This window comes from Neoarius graeffei, chromosome 3 (genome assembly GCF_027579695.1).
Source record: "Neoarius graeffei isolate fNeoGra1 chromosome 3, fNeoGra1.pri, whole genome shotgun sequence".
Lineage (NCBI taxonomy): Eukaryota > Metazoa > Chordata > Actinopteri > Siluriformes > Ariidae > Neoarius > Neoarius graeffei.
The window spans coordinates 56201702-56218806 of NC_083571.1; the positions used below are offsets into that span (position 1 = coordinate 56201702).

At 42.2% G+C, this 17105-nt stretch overlaps 1 protein-coding gene across 1 annotated transcript in view; it reads right to left on the reverse strand.

The window, feature by feature from the left end:
• The window catches only part of LOC132883416 (equilibrative nucleoside transporter 2), a 56629-nt gene that overhangs the window by 17298 nt on the left and 22226 nt on the right, over positions 1–17105 (reverse strand). Inside the window, exons 4-7 of the mRNA XM_060917038.1 lie at positions 10346–10491; positions 2942–3081; positions 1905–2039; positions 1686–1783 (exon numbers count right to left, since the gene is read on the reverse strand). Of these exons, the coding sequence (XP_060773021.1) occupies positions 1686–1783; positions 1905–2039; positions 2942–3081; positions 10346–10491 (519 nt within the window). The remainder of the gene's footprint in view (positions 1–1685; positions 1784–1904; positions 2040–2941; positions 3082–10345; positions 10492–17105) is intronic.

Genomic DNA, 17105 nt, shown 5'->3' on the forward strand with positions numbered 1-17105 from the left:
TGAGGTGAGACTTGCTCCTGGTAAAGAAGAGGTGTGCTGAAGACCCCTTACATTGGCCTTGTGGCTGGCTTCCGGTTGATGGCGCGACAGCACTTTCTGTCCATTGCTTCCGTATATTATTTTTTTGTGGCAAACCACACAAATGCAAGCGCCTGGAATGTTTAGTTTTTTGCACCATGAACTAAATGGCTTTCCGTTTTCACCTATTTCGTACAGCCAAGCCCACCTCCACTTGTTTTTTACACCTTTATCGATGGCAGACACATCAGTGCCTTCTTTCATGGAAAGCGCATCCATGCTGCCGAAACCGAAAGCAGAATGACATGCTCCTCTATGCTCGACGTCAATATAGAAAAAAGTTTGGATCTTCGCTTAAATTAAAATTGGGGTTTGACCTTACTTTGTGTTGAATACGACTTCAAAAACAATTCAAGATTTTACTAAGAGAAATATTGTGGCCAACACGAGTGTTAAGTTCCCTAAAAGATCGCTGCTATCTACTTTGCGTTTGTTCTCATTTTCCTCCATCATTTCATAGGCCAGAAACAGATGTTTTGACGTAATTTAACTGAGTAGGCTATGATTATTATTTAACCGGAGTCTTCTAGACATTTTGACTGTTTGGGGCATTGAACGCTGGTGTATGATTTTCAGGGAATAAAGTTTAGCGCATGTCGGAACATCATTGCGCTCGCAGCCTCCAACTCCTCAAACGTCCTTTAAATTGTGATATAACGTAGGCTATAAGGCACAGTTCTAACATACCTTACACACTGGCCTAACGAAAATAATAATTGTTGGGGCGTCTGCTGATTTGTTAGCTATAAATTTAGGTCTAATTACTTCTGACAGTCTGCAAGCATTGCACTGTCGGGTCTTCAAGTCTGGCTGAAGCAGAGGAGCGGGCTTTCCGGGCTTTATTTTTTCATTTTTTTTTTTTTTTTAACATGCTCTATTTCTATGTGTCCAAGTTTGAACTGAGTCATTTTGGCAAGATTTAATTTAATACAAAACAGAAATGGTCAGACACAAGCACGCCAAGCACATGGGAATGTATTTTGCCAATTTTGACAGCACATGGTTTTTTAATGCCGCACCGTAGACAGCGAACGTTTAAACATGATCAAACATAGGAAATGAACGACACAAAGCATGGCTCAAAAACAAAAAAGTTAAATAAACCCTGCTGATAGTTGATGGTGTTGCAACACATCAGTGTTATAACCCAATCTCTACCCAACCACCCGTCATTTTAATTCTCCTCGGATCAGCACCGACCTCACATTTGGCCTTGGGAGAGTTCAGCTGACGGAAATCCCTCACACGACGGAAAACTTTAATCCATGTGAATAAAAATAAAGAAAAAACACTGAATTAGAAGGCATGTCCAGAGTTTTGACTAATACTGTATGTGCTCCAATGTTTTCCCAAATGTAGTAAGAATATAGTAGAGTTAATAGGATACTATTTGGGATTCAGCCCAAGTGTAGAGATAGTGAATGTTTCCATGGCTATTAAGGTTTATAGTAGACTGATATATTGTTAATTTTCTGTGTCATCTTCCATGGTTTATGCGATGTAAATAATGTATGTAGTTGGCCAAATTTATAGGCTCATTAATACGCAATTTAAATCTTTGCGAGAAAGTTCAACGGCGTTGTTTCCGGATAAACCAACACGCGTACCAGTTTGGGCAGCAGCAGGTAGCTCATCAGTGTTACCAGAGTCCCCACACATGGAGTGATGAAATAGCCAAGAGCTGCAGTTTCTTCATCTGTTTCACCTGTGACATTTACACAAAACCCATCCATCAATATACCAGGTGAAGACTGGGTCAAGTCCAAACAAGCAGGATCTCAGTTATCTGACTGCATGCAGTGTCGAACTGTGTCTGTGTGACTCACCTGCGATGGAGAGCAGCATGGCGAGAGCGGCGAACGTCCCGGCGAGACCTTGTCCACTCATAAACACTGAGCTGTATTTCTGAGGTAGCAAGCCTACCAAGCCGAACAGGCTCCCCTGTAGCACTGCTCCGAATGCTACACACATGCACAATACATGATAAGAACTGCTGACTTAAAGGAATACGCCACCCCCAAGTGAAATTGAGTCAGTCCCTGCAGTCCCTAGAGTTGGATGAGTGAGCCAAAGCGTTTTGTAGCCGACCCAGCCATTGTCCTGATCTGGAAACGTCCCGGTTAGCTTAGCTTAGCGTAGTCGCTGTAATCCGGCGTGTCCAGATAGCATTGTCGTTGCAAAAGTGAATCAAATAACTCCAATATTTTTTATAATTATTTCTCATGACCTGTACGTTCACATCGAGTACACATATCAATGCAAATTAACACGAAGGGATTTACTAGACCAATTTATATCTGGAACTATTTTCGGCCACAGCACAGGCAAAGCACCGCTGCAGGCGCAAAGACACCACGCAGCACCACAACTTCCGTCAATACACCAGTGTTACCAGGGAAACCAGGGTTTTCAGGTGCTGCGTGGTGTCTTTGCGCCTGCAGCGGTGCTTTGCCTGTGCTGTGGCCGAAAATAGTTCCAGATATAAATTGGTCTAGTAAATCCCTTCGTGTTAATTTGCATTGATATGTGTACTCGATGTGAACGTACAGGTCATGAGAAATAATTATAAAAAATATTGGAGTTATTTGATTCACTTTTGCAACGACAATGCTATCTGGACACGCCGGATTACAGCGACTACGCTAAGCTAAGCTAACCGGGACGTTTCCAGATCAGGACAATGGCTGGGTCGGCTACAAAACGCTTTGGCTCACTCATCCAACTCTAGGGACTGCAGGGACTGACTTAATTTCAATTGGGGGTGGCGTATTCCTTTAACATTAAATGCAACTAAAAACGGATAAAAAGTACTGCATCTTTTTTTTTTTTTTTAATCATAGAAAGAGAAATCATCTGTACTCACAATTTATGAACCAAATGGTCGCCATGGTGATGGAGAAGAAGTGGTCCTGCTCCATTGGAACCTTCACCAGGATGGCGGTGAGGATGAAGAAGATGAGCATGAAGACCAGGCTGCCTGCTATCCGCATCTTCTCGGAGATCCTGACAGAAACAGATTCTTCAGTGTTACCATGCTGTTAAAGTGAGCTCCTGCCTTCAGCTCTCCCAAAATGTTCAATATTAACCTTACTGTGGACAAACAAATCTGAGAGCAGGAAAGCAAACAAATTTAATTGTCCTCCTAGGTTGATATACAACAGCTCTGATTGAATTTTTAAGGCAAATAATGATGAACCACTCCCATAAAGAAGGGTATTCGAGTACATATGCCTCAGCCATAATTCTGGATTTCCTCTTCTTAATTATGGTACATACTAAAATAATCTTTAAAACTATGAGTATTAGGACAATTCTAAGTTTAAAAAACAGATTTGGGGAAGGGTGCAGGGTTTTCATTAGTATGGAAAACAACAGATGAAATGTGAAAGGTAACAGATTAGGCCAAGGGTCATGGGGGCTGCCTAGGCCACCATGTGGGTCCAGGGCAACGCCCTAGTAGGGGGACCAGGGGGGCAAAGCCCCTCGGCCGAAAACGAATTTCGCAATTTCTAACATCCAAGCATTAGCTCTCCATGGTCCATCTGAAATATCTCATCTTATTATCTGTAGCCGCTTTATCCTGTTCTACAGGGTTGCAGGCAAGCTGCAGCCGATCCCAGCTGACTACGGGCGAAAGGCGGGGTACACCCTGGACAAGTCGCCAGGTCATCACAGAGCTGACACATAGACACAGACAACCATTCACACTCACATTCACACCTACGGCCAATTTAGAGTCACCAGTTAACCTAACCTGCATGTCTTTGGACTGTGGGGGAAACCGGAGCACCCGGAGGAAACCCACGCGAACACGGGGAGAACATGCAAACTCCGCACAGAAAGGCCCTCGCCGGCCACGGGGCTCAAACCCGGACCTTCTTGCTGTGAGGCGACAGCGGTAACCACTACACCACCGTGCCGCCCCCCATCTGAAATATATTTATAGAAAAATCTATGTAACAAATTACACATCAAGTATTTTCTTAACCTTACAAACCTTTGCTGATTAGAATTCAGAGTCTGTTAAATCGGTGTCTGACCGGTGTGGGGGGGCGGAGCCTCGGTGGGGGGTCAGGAGGACGAAGTCCCCCTGAAGCTGACAGACTTTGGGCTTTTTTGACAGTGAAACTGGCCAATAAATGGATAGGAAATGCTCAACTGTTGTCAAAATCATTTTACAAAAAATTAACACTTACTGTACATATCATCTTAATTGTCAATGTGAGACTCATTTGACATTTCAGTTGAGACTGATGCGCCTGTTGCGCATCCCTGAATTAATTATATTTTTTTCTGTGTGTGAAAAATAAATGAACTTCCATGCATAAACAAAATATCTAATTACAATAAATGCATACGTTTTTTACAATACACATAATTTATGTTAATTGGGTGAAACCACTCCAATCCATGTACAAGCTGGTGCGCGTGCCCGAGACTGGCACTACAAAGCCACCCCGGCCTCCGTAGTTCGGGTCCTTTGACCCAGGAACCCGGAAGTCCTGCAGTAAACAACCACAGTGAAGCAGCGGGAAAACGCAGCTCTCACCTGCACAATCGCAGATACGTAAAATAAAAGACCTGAACTTAACTAATGTGTGTGTGTGCTGTTATGTGATTACTGTAACTGTGTACGGTCAGAAAAGACGACAGATAAGCGTAACCGTTGCACAATAACGCTACAAAGTTATTTAGCTGCTGGCTAGCTGCAGCTTAAAGCTTCCAATGTTACTATTGGCCCTTTTCCACTACCCTTTTTCAGCTCACTTCAGCCTGACACGGCTCGCGTTTCGACTACCAAAAAACAGCACGACTCAGCTCGCTTCAGCCCTGCTTAGCCCCTAAAACTCGCACCGTTTTGGAGTGGGGCTGAAGCGAGCCAAAGCGAGCCGAGTGAGGTTGGGGGCGTGAGCAGACACTCCCCTGTGCACTGATTGGTGAGGAGGAGTGTCCTCACATGCCCACACACGCCCCGCGAGCACGCTGGGATCTGTAAACACCGCAAACCCGGAAGAATAATAATTACAAATTACGAGAATTTCTGAAGCCTTATGCGCCTCGCCTCATCTATACGCTCTTGCCAGTATCTGTCCGCGTTGTCGGTGACAACAAGCCACAGCACCAAGACCAGCAACACTAACGACTCCATGTCCTCCATGTTTATTGTTTACTATCCGGGTCGTGAGACTACCGCTTAAAAGATCACTGATGTCACTGTTTGCGCTGCTTAACGACATCACGTGACGTCCACCCACTTTCGCTAACTCCACCCAATGTGTCCACCCACTTCCAGCCAGCACGGTTCAGCGCGGTTGTAGTCGAAATGCAACTCCAACAGCCCCACTCAGCTCGACTCAGCCCAACTCAGCACGGCTCAGCCGCGTTTGTAGTGGAAAAGCGGCATATGTGTCAGTATAGTGCAACGTGGTGCGGTGTAGTGTAACGCAGGGATCGACCTCAGTCTGGCTTTCTATTGCAATCGCGTGGCCACTTCAGGTAGCCCCGTATGCATTCATTTAATGGTCTGTGTGTTAAATAGTTACAAACTTATAATAAAGCGAATACTTTACGATTTATTTGGTGTATACTGATGAAGTTACATATTGTTTTGTTTTTTGGCCAAGGGAAGGATAGCGGGCCAGAATTATAACGTGGCAGCGCCTGTAGAGAACACTGCTGAACATTTTCCGCAAAGCCGAAATCAAACAGCGTTCGCTTTCGTTTTTTCGCGGTCGCCATCAAGCTATACCATACAGGATAGGGTCTCCATCTTACCATGTGGGAACCACGTGATATGCTATAATTTAATATGCGCTAAATGATTGGACGATATAAGAAGGCTTAGGCATTCGGTTCCCACCTTTTATCTAGTCACATGTACACAGCCTCAGCAACCAAACGGCGCACAAGTAACAGCGTTCCTTATCAAATAAGTCCAATGAGAAAGTTCGAACAATTACGGGAAAATTGCATTTGGCCGAAAAACAACCGATTCAGACCTCATTACAACCGATGATTTCGATTGGCAATCGGTTACTAATGAAAACCCTGAGGGTGGTAATATTCCAAGAAAAATACTCAATTTCCAAATATAAAGTCATACATTTACAGTTGTGTTCAAAATAATAGCAGTGTGTTTAAAAACGTGAGTAAAGCTCAAAATCCTTATAATAGTTTTTATTTCCATGCATTGGGAACACTGCACATTATATTCTACATCAAAACATGAAGAAAAATGTATCAATATTTTAATTACTTTACAGAAAATGAAGAAAAATGGACATTGGGCTGTTCAAAAAAATAGCAGTGTCTGCATTTTTCATTACAAACTCCAAATATTTACTGTATAAACTGAAAAAATCTTAAGGATTTAGTATTCCTGTGAATCACTAAACTAATATTTAGTTGTATAACCACGGTTTCTGACAACTTCTGGCACCTGTGAACAGGTATTCCAGCCCAGGATGATTTGACAACATTCCACAATTCCTCTGCATTTCTTGGTTTTGCCTCGGAAACAGCATTTTTGATGTCACCCCACAAGTTTTCTATCGGATTAAGGTCCGGGGATTGGGCTGGCCACTCCATAACTTTCATTTTGTTGGTCTTGAACCCTGATGCTGCTCGCTTACTGGTGTGTTTGGGGTCGTTGTCTTGTTGAAACACCCATTTCAAGGGCATTTCCTCTTCAGCATAAGGCAACATGACCTCTTCAAGTATTTTGATATATGCAAACTGATCCATGATCCCTGGTATGCGATAAATGGGCCCAACACCATAGTAAGAGAAACATCCCCATATCGTGATGCTTGCACCACCATGCTTCACTGTCTTCAGAGTGTACTGTGGCTTGAATTCAGTGTTTGGGGGTCGTCTGAAAAACTGTCTGCGGCTCTTGGACCCTAAAAGAACAATTTTACTTTCATCAGTCCACAAAATGTTTTTCCATTTCTCTTTAGGCCAGTCGATGTGTTCTTTGGCAAATTGTATCCTCTTCAGCACGTCTTTTTTTTTTTTAACAGTGGAACTTTGCGGGGGCTTCTTGCCGATAGATTAGCTTCACACAGGCATCTTCTAATTGTCACAGTACTCACAGGTAACTTCAGACCGTCTTTGATCACCCTGGAGCTGATCATTGGCTGAGTCTTTGCCATTCTGGCTATTCTTTGATCCATTCGAATGGTAGTCTTCTGTTTTCTTCCACGTCTCTCTGGCTTTGCTGTCCATTTTAAAGCACTGGAGATCATTTTAGCTGAGCAGCCCATCATTTTCTGCACTTCTTTACAGTATACGTTTTACCTCTCCAATCAACGTTTTAATCAAAGCACGCTGTTCTTCTGAACAATGTCTGGAACGACCCATGTTTCTCAGGTTTTCAGAGAGAAATGGATGTACAACATGTGCTGGCTTCATCCTTAAATTAGGGCCACCTGACTGACCTCACTAATTAAACTCCACACTGCTATTATTTTGAACACGCCTCTTTCACTTAATTATTCGATTACACAGACTCAGGAGCATGCATATCATGAATGTTGGGTCTGTTGGTTTTCTATGACTCTACTACACCTACTGGTAAATTATTTGCCATGTAGTAATATAATTTCCACCAAAAACAGTGACTGATCTGGTTAGTCATGTTGGACTGCTATTATTTTGAACACAAGTGTATGTTGGGGGGGGGGGGGGGGGGGGAGACACACCACCTGAAAATCCAAGATTAAAATGTCACAAATTTACAAGAAAAACTTGGAAAAATAGCATCAAGAAACTAGATCTCATCATTTTTCAAGATTGGGTCAACATCACACCACAGATGCCACGGCTGAGCTGAGAGTTAGAGGAAATGTAGTCTTTCCTCGTCAATTGTGCAATATAAAAAAAAAATTAAAGTACGAAGAGATTCAACTACATGTCCCAGAATGCACTGCAGCCAGAAAGCATGTGATCGTTGCCTCAGAGAATATCAGTTTCTTTCTCGTAAATTTCCGACTTTAAATCTCAAAAAGTCTGATTTTTTTCCGTGAAATATAACCCCCTTTCTCAGCTACATTTTTTAAACTTAAGAGTGGCCCTAATACACCATCGTATTAATACATAATTTTTTTTTTTAATCCCCACTACCACTACAAACATAAAATACAACTACATTCATTGCAGCCTGAGAGTTCCTCAAGTCAATATTAATAATAATTGAATAATCATCAGGTTTTTTTGCTGTTCACTTTAGAGTCCATGTTGAATTTTCTGAAAAGGAAAGAACAATGGTGGATTTTCCTATGAAGAATTTTTCCTCTGCTGTTTTCTGGCTAATCTGAGTTGGACATGACTATATTATGGAGCGAGAACATCGAATCTGATATGCTGTACTTTGTACACTTTTTGGGCCACAACCTTCAGAATGATGGTTACGATCTGACTGGAAAAGCACTGAACCATTCCCTGGATTCCAGCAGGAAAGCAAGCCGACACCCTCAACACTGTTTTTGCAGCATGATGTACAGTGGGGCAAAAAAGTATTTAGTCAGCCACCAATTGTGCAAGTTCTCCCACTTAAAAAGATGAGAGAGGCCTGTAATTTCCATCATAGGTACACTTCAACTATGAGAGACAGAATGGGGGGAAAGAATCCAGGAAATCACATTGTAGGATTTTTAATGAATTAATTGGAAATTCCTCGGGAAAATAAGTATTTGGTCACCTACAAACAAGCAAGATTTCTGGCTCTCACAGACCTGTAACTTCTTCTTTAAGAGGCTCCTCTGTCCTCCACTCGTTACCTGTATTAATGGCACCTGTTTGAACTCGTTATCAGTATAAAAGACACCTGTCCACAACCTCAAACAGTCACACTCCAAACTCCACTATGGCCAAGACCAAAGAGCTGTCAGAGCACACCAGAAACAAAATTGTAGACCTGCACCAGGCTGGGAAGACTGAATCTGCAATAGGTAAGCAGCTTGGTGTGAAGAAATCAATTGTGGGAGCAATTATTAGAAAATGGAAGACATACAAGACCACTGATAATCTCCCTCGATCTGGGGCTCCACGCAAGATCTCACCCCGTGGGGTCAAAATGATCACAAGAACGGTGAGCAAAAATCCCAGAACCACACAGGGGGGACCTAGTGAATGACCTGCAGAGAACTGGGACCAAAGTAACAAAGGCTACCATCAGTAACACACTACGCCACCAGGGACTCAAATCCTGCAGTGCCAGACGTGTCCCCCTGCTTAAGCCAGTACATGTCCAGGCCCGTCTGAAGTTTGCTAGAGAGCATTTGGATGATCCAGAAGAGGTTTGGGAGAATGTCATATGGTCAGATGAAACCAAAATAGAACTTTTTGGTAAAAACTCAACTTGTCGTGTTTGGAGGAGAAAGAATGCTGAGTTGCATCCAAAGAACACCATACCTACTGTGAAGCATGGGGGTGGAAACATCATGCTTTGGGGCTGTTTTTCTGCAAAGGGACCAGGACGACTGATCCGTGTAAAGGAAAGAATGAATGGGGCCATGTATCGTGAGATTTTGAGTGAAAACCTCCTTCCATCAGCAAGGGCATTGAAGATGAAACGTGGCTGGGTCTTTCAGCATGACAATGATCCCAAACACACCGCCCGGGCAACGAAGGAGTGGCTTCGTAAGAAGCATTTCAAGGTCCTGGAGTGGCCTAGCCAGTCTCCAGATCTCAACCCCATAGAAAATCTTTGGAGGGAGTTGAAAGTCCGTGTTGCCCAGCGACAGCCCCAAAACATCACTGCTCTAGAGGAGATCTGCATGGAGGAATGGGCCAAAATACCAGCAACAGTGTGTGAAAACCTTGTGAAGACTTACAGAAAATGTTTGACCTCTGTCATTGCCAACAAAGGGTTTATAACAAAGTATTGAGACGAACTTTTGTTATTGACCAAATACTTATTTTCCACCATAATTTGCAAATAAATTCTTTAAAAATCAGACAATGTGATTTTCTGGATTTTTTTTTTCCTCATTCTGTCTCTCATAGTTCAAGTGTGCCTATGATGAAAATTACAGGCCTCTCTCATCTTTTTAAGTGGGAGAACTTGCACAATTGGTGACTGACTAAATACTGTTTTGCCCCACTGTAGTTCGCACAATCACTGAAATACAACAAGACCTGAAGTTAAAACTCTGATGATGCTCATTAGCTGTGTTTATTGACCGAAATTAAAGAAATGTACACAAAAGCACATTTTCAGGTTTTCTAACGCCACTGTTCAGTAATCAGTAATGCAGAGGCTCACCGGGGGTAGAGGATGGAGTTGAGCAGGGTGAAGAGCAGCAGGGGCAGCTGGGATAGCAGAGTCATCCAGTTGTTGAAATAGTATTCTTTCGTGTCTGTAAGCGTACCATTGTTCCATTCAGACGTGTTCAGCCTGTTATTGAAGTACTATCCAAAAACAGACACACAATTTTTTATTATTCTTACGATTTAACAGTGCAACTATCACTAATCATTAGATCACAACACTGCAAACATACTGCACAGCAGAAAAACGGAAAAAGTCGGATACAAATCGATACGATGAATCAGATACAGAGTTAATGCTGCTGGACAAATCTTCGTTGATATGCTTTCCATTAAAAAAAAAAGATAACTAAAAACAAGTCACCCTTTTGCTCAAAATACATGATGAATTGTCATGTTTTCTTTCATGAGTAAAAAGAAGTGAAGATTGGACAATCAACTGGTTCAAAACAAAGATCAACCTTTCCCCTCCTGCTTTATCTTCCTTCCCTCCCGTTTACAAAGATTAGAGTTTGCAAAACATTGAATTAGAAGGTGTGTACAGTACCAGTCAAAAGTTTGGACATTTTTGAATGAATGCTGAACATGGTGAACATGTGTAATCTGTAGGGCTGTAACGATACACCCAACTCACGATTCGATTCGTATCGCGATTTTTGACCCACGATTCGATACGCCCACGATTTTTTTTTTAATGTTTTTTTAAAGTAGTAAATTTGACTTATTAACATTTACTTACTTACATTAACTATTTAATAACAAATAATTCAGACCACTGCAGAGAATGAGTAATATGTATGCAAAAATGAACAAATGTATATCCAAAGATTGTTTTATTTCTCAAAATAATACTGTTGAGCCGGAAGCTCTGTTTTTTTCGGTTCTGAAAAAGTCATTTTTCCAAATTGTGTAAATCCGTTAAGATTTTTTTTTTGGGGGGGTGACTCTCTCACTGTCTCACTCTCATAGGGCCAATGATTTTCTGTGATCGCGGAAAACAGATGGAAATGACGGAATTTTTATGGTGAAACATTGCTCGCGTGTCAAAATGTAACTGCCGCAGAAGGCTTCCGCCCAAGCAGACATGCCTTCAGTGTTGCCAGATATTGCTAACGTTTTCCACCCCAAAATATGTTCAAAACCAGCCAAAAAGCACCTAAACCTGCCCAATCTGGCAACACTGCATGCCTTTCCGGTCAAGTGATTGTGATTGGCTTGTGGCGCACCTAGCCAGCCAATGAGCTGCTTGTTTACAGATTCGCTCCCCGCGTCGCAACCAGAATGGCGACCGCTTAAAAGAAATGAATGCTCTGCCAGTGGCGAGTGTGGACGTTGCGTGACTCGCAGAAGATTGTCGCAGGTCGGCGAAAAAACGACTTACTAATAGATAAAAAAAAAAAGTAATTTAAGTAAGTTTAAAATGTAATTTAAATAAAAAGTAAAGTATTCATAAATTGAAGTTTGGAAGCGCCTCTGTTTTTGGGCTGAGGAGAAGTTTGAAAGGGTGTACCGCGATTCTGCCTTCTTGTATCGCGATACGGATCGTGGCTCTGCGTATCGCGATTTCGATACGCATATCGTTACAGCCCTAGTAATCTGGCGAAAAAATAAAAAGAGACATCCGACATTGACGCTTTAAATACGAAAGCCAAATGTTTAACATCAAATCAGCTGCTTCCAGTCAGTCTGCAAGTCAACTCATAGCAGAACTAGAAAAGCACTCAGAGAGCGCAGACCTCCGCCAAGAATCCTTTAAAAAAATCCGGGATCCAGAAGGTCATCCCGATCACCGCCAAAATTTAATGGATTGTTACTTGTGCCCAGTGACGCCTCTGGGAAAAATTTCAGAGCAATCCATTCATAACTTTTTCCGTAATGTTGCTAACAGACGGAACCAACAAACAAACAAACCAACGCGACTGAAAACATAACCTCCTTGGCGGAGGTAATTAACCATGAAGTCAACATGACCAGTAATAAAGGACGCCATCTTGGAAAAGCGCTGTTGGGATATATTCTGGCTTATTCTTGTGCGTTTTTCCAAAGCACAGAGTGATTTCTTTGCTTGCGGGAGAGATACCTGGCTGATCTGGGCGCTTGTTAACTTGAGACTGAGGTGGGGCGGAGTAAAGACATTGGGGCGTGTCTATAAAATGACTGACGAGAGTTCCATCCAAACCCCAACAAGTATTCCAGACCGGAAGGCAGCTTTCCAAACAGGTTTTCTCAGACATGTAGAACAATGTTTCTCAACCTTTTTTCAGTCACGGCACCCTTCAGAAGTATGCAAATTCTCAAGGCACCCCCATATAAAATATACGCAGTCACGCTGACCATATGGTGACGCCGGCAGTGATGTTGTGACATGGGAAAGGGGGCCGTGAGACAAATTTTGATGATGCATGAGGCGGCGATGACCCGCATTAGTGTAACTATTGTCTTTTGGAATTTTAATTCATTTTATTTATTTCAATGTTAGAATATATAATTTTTTGACGGCACCTCTAACGAAGCCAGACGGCACCCCAGGGTGCTGCAGCACCCCGGTTGAGAAAGGCTGATGTAGAAACCAGGGCTTTGAACCAGAATTTTTTTCCTATTGGTTCGTTCCGAACAGAAACGGAATTTTAACGTTTCCGGTTTTGGGTTCCACTATTAAATAGACGTTCCCGAACCGGTTAGAACAAAAAAATTTCGTTCCCGGAACGGTTAATTACGTTCCCTGTCAGCTGTTTAACAAATGGCTATAAAATTATGTCTCTGTCTCATCCAGCTTAAGCCAAATGTAGGCTAATTCTATTACAACCTTCATTAAATAAGACAAGAAATAATTTAAAACAATTATTATTTCAAATGTTGGTGATTTGGATTCTCAGTATGTCTTCCCATCTACACAAACAGAAAAAGTGCCAAAAATGAAAAGATAATTCGTTTAGTGTGTTACCAAAGGCTAGTCAGGCCCTATAGAGGGCTACCGCATGACGTCACCGCGCCGCGAGAGTTTGTTAGGCGCCATATTGGAAGACCAAGTACACATCTATGCAAGTACATACATACATAAAACAAACTACACCTGAAATGTAGCCAGGGCCGGTTCTGCCCTAATCTGGACCCAGGTGCAACATCGCGCAACCCATTTTAACTAAATGGGCTATAATAAATAAGCCTGCAGGCAGCCACGGCGGGCCGCCTCAGAAAAGTAACCATTCAATGACAACTGAAAGCCTGCAGCCACAGCGGGCTGCCTCAGAAAAGTAACCATTTGTCCTACCTTAAAACTCGTTTTGCATTTTCTGCCTCCTTTTTTGTATTTTTCAACCCTCCGTTTATTTTCTTTCCTTTTCTGAAAACCCGATTTGTGTCCAGACATTTTGTTCTGCTACCAACGAACTAACTCGTCAGGTCTCGTCTCTCGAGCCCGCGATGATTCCCGTGGGAAGGGCAACAATTGATACATTTTTACAAACAGCCAATAGGGAGGTTGCATCGTTCAGGCTCTTCTTTGCTCAGACACTCAGTAATGGAGACGTGATAGCAGTCCACCTTCCCGCTCTCTCCATTCAGTCAGTGACCGTCACACAGGAAGTGAACCCCAGCGGGTCATAGAAACTTGCGCAGGAGAAGAATGGCTTTTTTATTTGTAGGCTACGGAAACTTTGAGGAACGAAATAAAAACCGGTATTAACCGGTTACCATTATTTTTAATAAGCGTTTCTGTTCCGGAACATAAAAAATAATAAAGTTTCTGGTTTCGTTTCTGTTCCATGTGAAATAGAAAAAGTTCCCGGTTTTCGTTTTCGTTCCTTGAACCGGTTCAAAGCCCTGGTAGAAACATGCTGAGGCCATGGCTTAAACCTTTATTTAATCATTTCTACATATTCTTCCATCTTAATTTTATGAGTAAGTAAATAATTTTACAAGATGACGACGTTTATATTGCATCTTTAAGAACTACGGAGTTCTTTTGAGATGTTCAGGTTTTGGGCTGTTTGCTCTTTTTCCCGTATTTTCAGTGATTACTCATGACGGTATATGCAAAGGTAAACCACGAATAAACTAAATTGTTTTAGCTGCATGACCTTGTTATGACCAAAGAAACTGCAACAAGAGTGCTCTGAGAGCACAGTATTCCCCGCTGGCAACTATATCTATTCTATAAATGCTTAATACACCCTCATGAAATTGTCAAAGTACAAGTTTGGTAATCAAGGGCCATAACTCTGGTAAAACGCGACTGAATTGAAGGTGAGTACCCTTCCCAGGACGGACGGACGGACATTGCCATGACATAATCCCCCTTCGGGGGATAAAAACACTAACTATACACACACCAGCCATTTTATTAGGTACACCCATTCACCTGCTGTTTGATGCCGTTCTCTAACTCCTTGACAGCAGCACGATGCATCAAATAATGCAGATACAAATCAAGAGCTTCAGTTAATGTTCACTTCGAACATCAGAATGGGAAACACTGTGATCTCAAAGTGTGACTTTCCCTGTGGCATGGGTGTTGGTTTGAGCCAGATAGACTGGTTTGAGTATTTCAGACACTGCTGATCTCCTGGGGTTTTCACACACAGCAGTCTCTAGAGTTTACACAGAATGGTGCGAAAAACAAACAAACATCGAGTGAGCGACCGTTCTGTGGGTGGAAACAAACGCCTTGTTGATAAGAGAGGTCAGAGGAAAATGGCCAGATTGGTTCAAGCTTTTTTGCCAAGAAGGATATAGTAACTCATAGCAACTCTTTACAGCCATGGTGAGCAGAAAAGCGTCTCAGCATGCAACAGCAGAAGACCATATTGGGTTCCACTCCTGCAGCCAAGAACAGGAATCTTAGAAATCAACAAGTTCCTATTAAAGTGGCCGGTGACTGTATAGAACCAATGTTTACCTCAGAAAAAGCCCACAACCTCCATAAAAGCTTCAGATCCATTAAACGGAACACAAACAAGGCTGAATGGACCAGACTTGAAATGTATACATCTTTAAAATCTTCTTGAAAAGGTTTTGGACACCAGGAAGCCAGCTGTCTCACTGCAGCCTTTCTTAAAGCTGATACACAGAACCTTTATTTTTAAATGTATTTCTGAGTGGATAGTATCTCCATCCTTGACTCTTGTATGCTGCATAAATGGGAATAAAAAAAAAAAATAAATATATATATATATATATATATATATATATATATATATATATATATATATATATATATATATATATATATTTGAGAGTTAAAATCGACCGCAAAGTTGGTATTCGAGCTGCCCCGCTGAGCCAGCCAGCCCTGAGTGCGTGACGTCACAGCGGGAACCGGTTTTAAGGCCGAGGCCTTTGACAGCTATAGACCAAAGTCATATCAATAAAAATTGACGGTGAAAGTAAGAAATCCCGTCACCGACTTGCTCAACTAAGACTGATTTGACTTCACTGATTGTGGGTTGACTCTCATTAAAACAGGATGGGTGTTATAACTTATGCAGCATACCGTACATGTACATGCATGCATTTTCACTGATGAAACGTAAAAGGCTAATTAAATAATCAGATGAACTGAGACAATCACATTCTGAAGCAAATTAAATAATCTTATACCGGTAACTTAAACACACAATACAGTTACATGGATTCATCTAAATGCAGGTAAACAACATGTTTTTGTTGTTTTGTATCCAAATGAGAGTCGGAGCTTACCCGTCTGTGTTCTCGCTTCTTGAAGGCTGATCTTGTGACCGATTGTTTTGAAACAATCTGACTTTCAGTTGTTCGTTCATTCACTTCTTCCACGCAAGGGCAAGATGGCTGCAATATCCAGCAGAGAAATCAGACGGCTGCTCCACTCATTCTCCATTTTCTCCATACTGAGTACTCCGCCATTACTGCTCGGCTCAGGCAATTACTAAAACCCGGGACGGAACGGGACGTCACCGGTTTTAGGAACAACTGCGGGGAGGTCACTGCCCGAGTGATACAGTACAGTATGTCCCATCCCGGGTTTTACCAACAACTTTCGGCTCACTCTCCAGGAGGACTGGTGCAACTGAACTCACTTAAAAAAATTAAATAAAATAAATACTTTCCTTTTCTTGTTTTTTTTTTCCTTTAATTGTTGGTACTGCACCCTCTTTCAATACGGGCTTATAGCCAACGCTCCTCAACAGATCAGAGGTCTCGTACGAGTCTTCAGTAAAACGTGCAGAGCAGAGGAGAGACCACTTCATAGCCTCCCAATATGCCCGTGAACTTCTCGCAAAACGCGTCCAAATCTTTGCAGTTTGAACATTCTTGGGCCATGAATGCAACGTAAATCCACCTTCTGTCGTGTTGCTGCACCCGCTAGCAACACATCTACATGGCATGGCGATAAATTAGCTCAAAATGGAGGATCGGCGTTGCAGTCAGCTCTGTGTTTAGTATAGCGGAAATGCCGATGAGACCGATAGACTTCCTGCTGTGACGTTACGGACGTCAAGGTCATTCACTCAGACCGCTACCTATATGAATCACTTTAATCATAAAAATTACTATATTAGATTTATTGTTAACGCTTAAAACTATTCCTGTGCCATTCTTGAGGTCTCAAGGCATTTATAAACAAAAGTGAGGCCAGGGTTCTGCGTATCTGCTTTAAGTATAAACAAGCTTCCTTTTCCTGTTGCCAGGAAAGTAGTTATATTTGTTATGGAAAACGGTAGGATATGGATGTGAAGGTGTGTATCTGATGGTCTGGACTGTTGGGCTGCATTATGCAG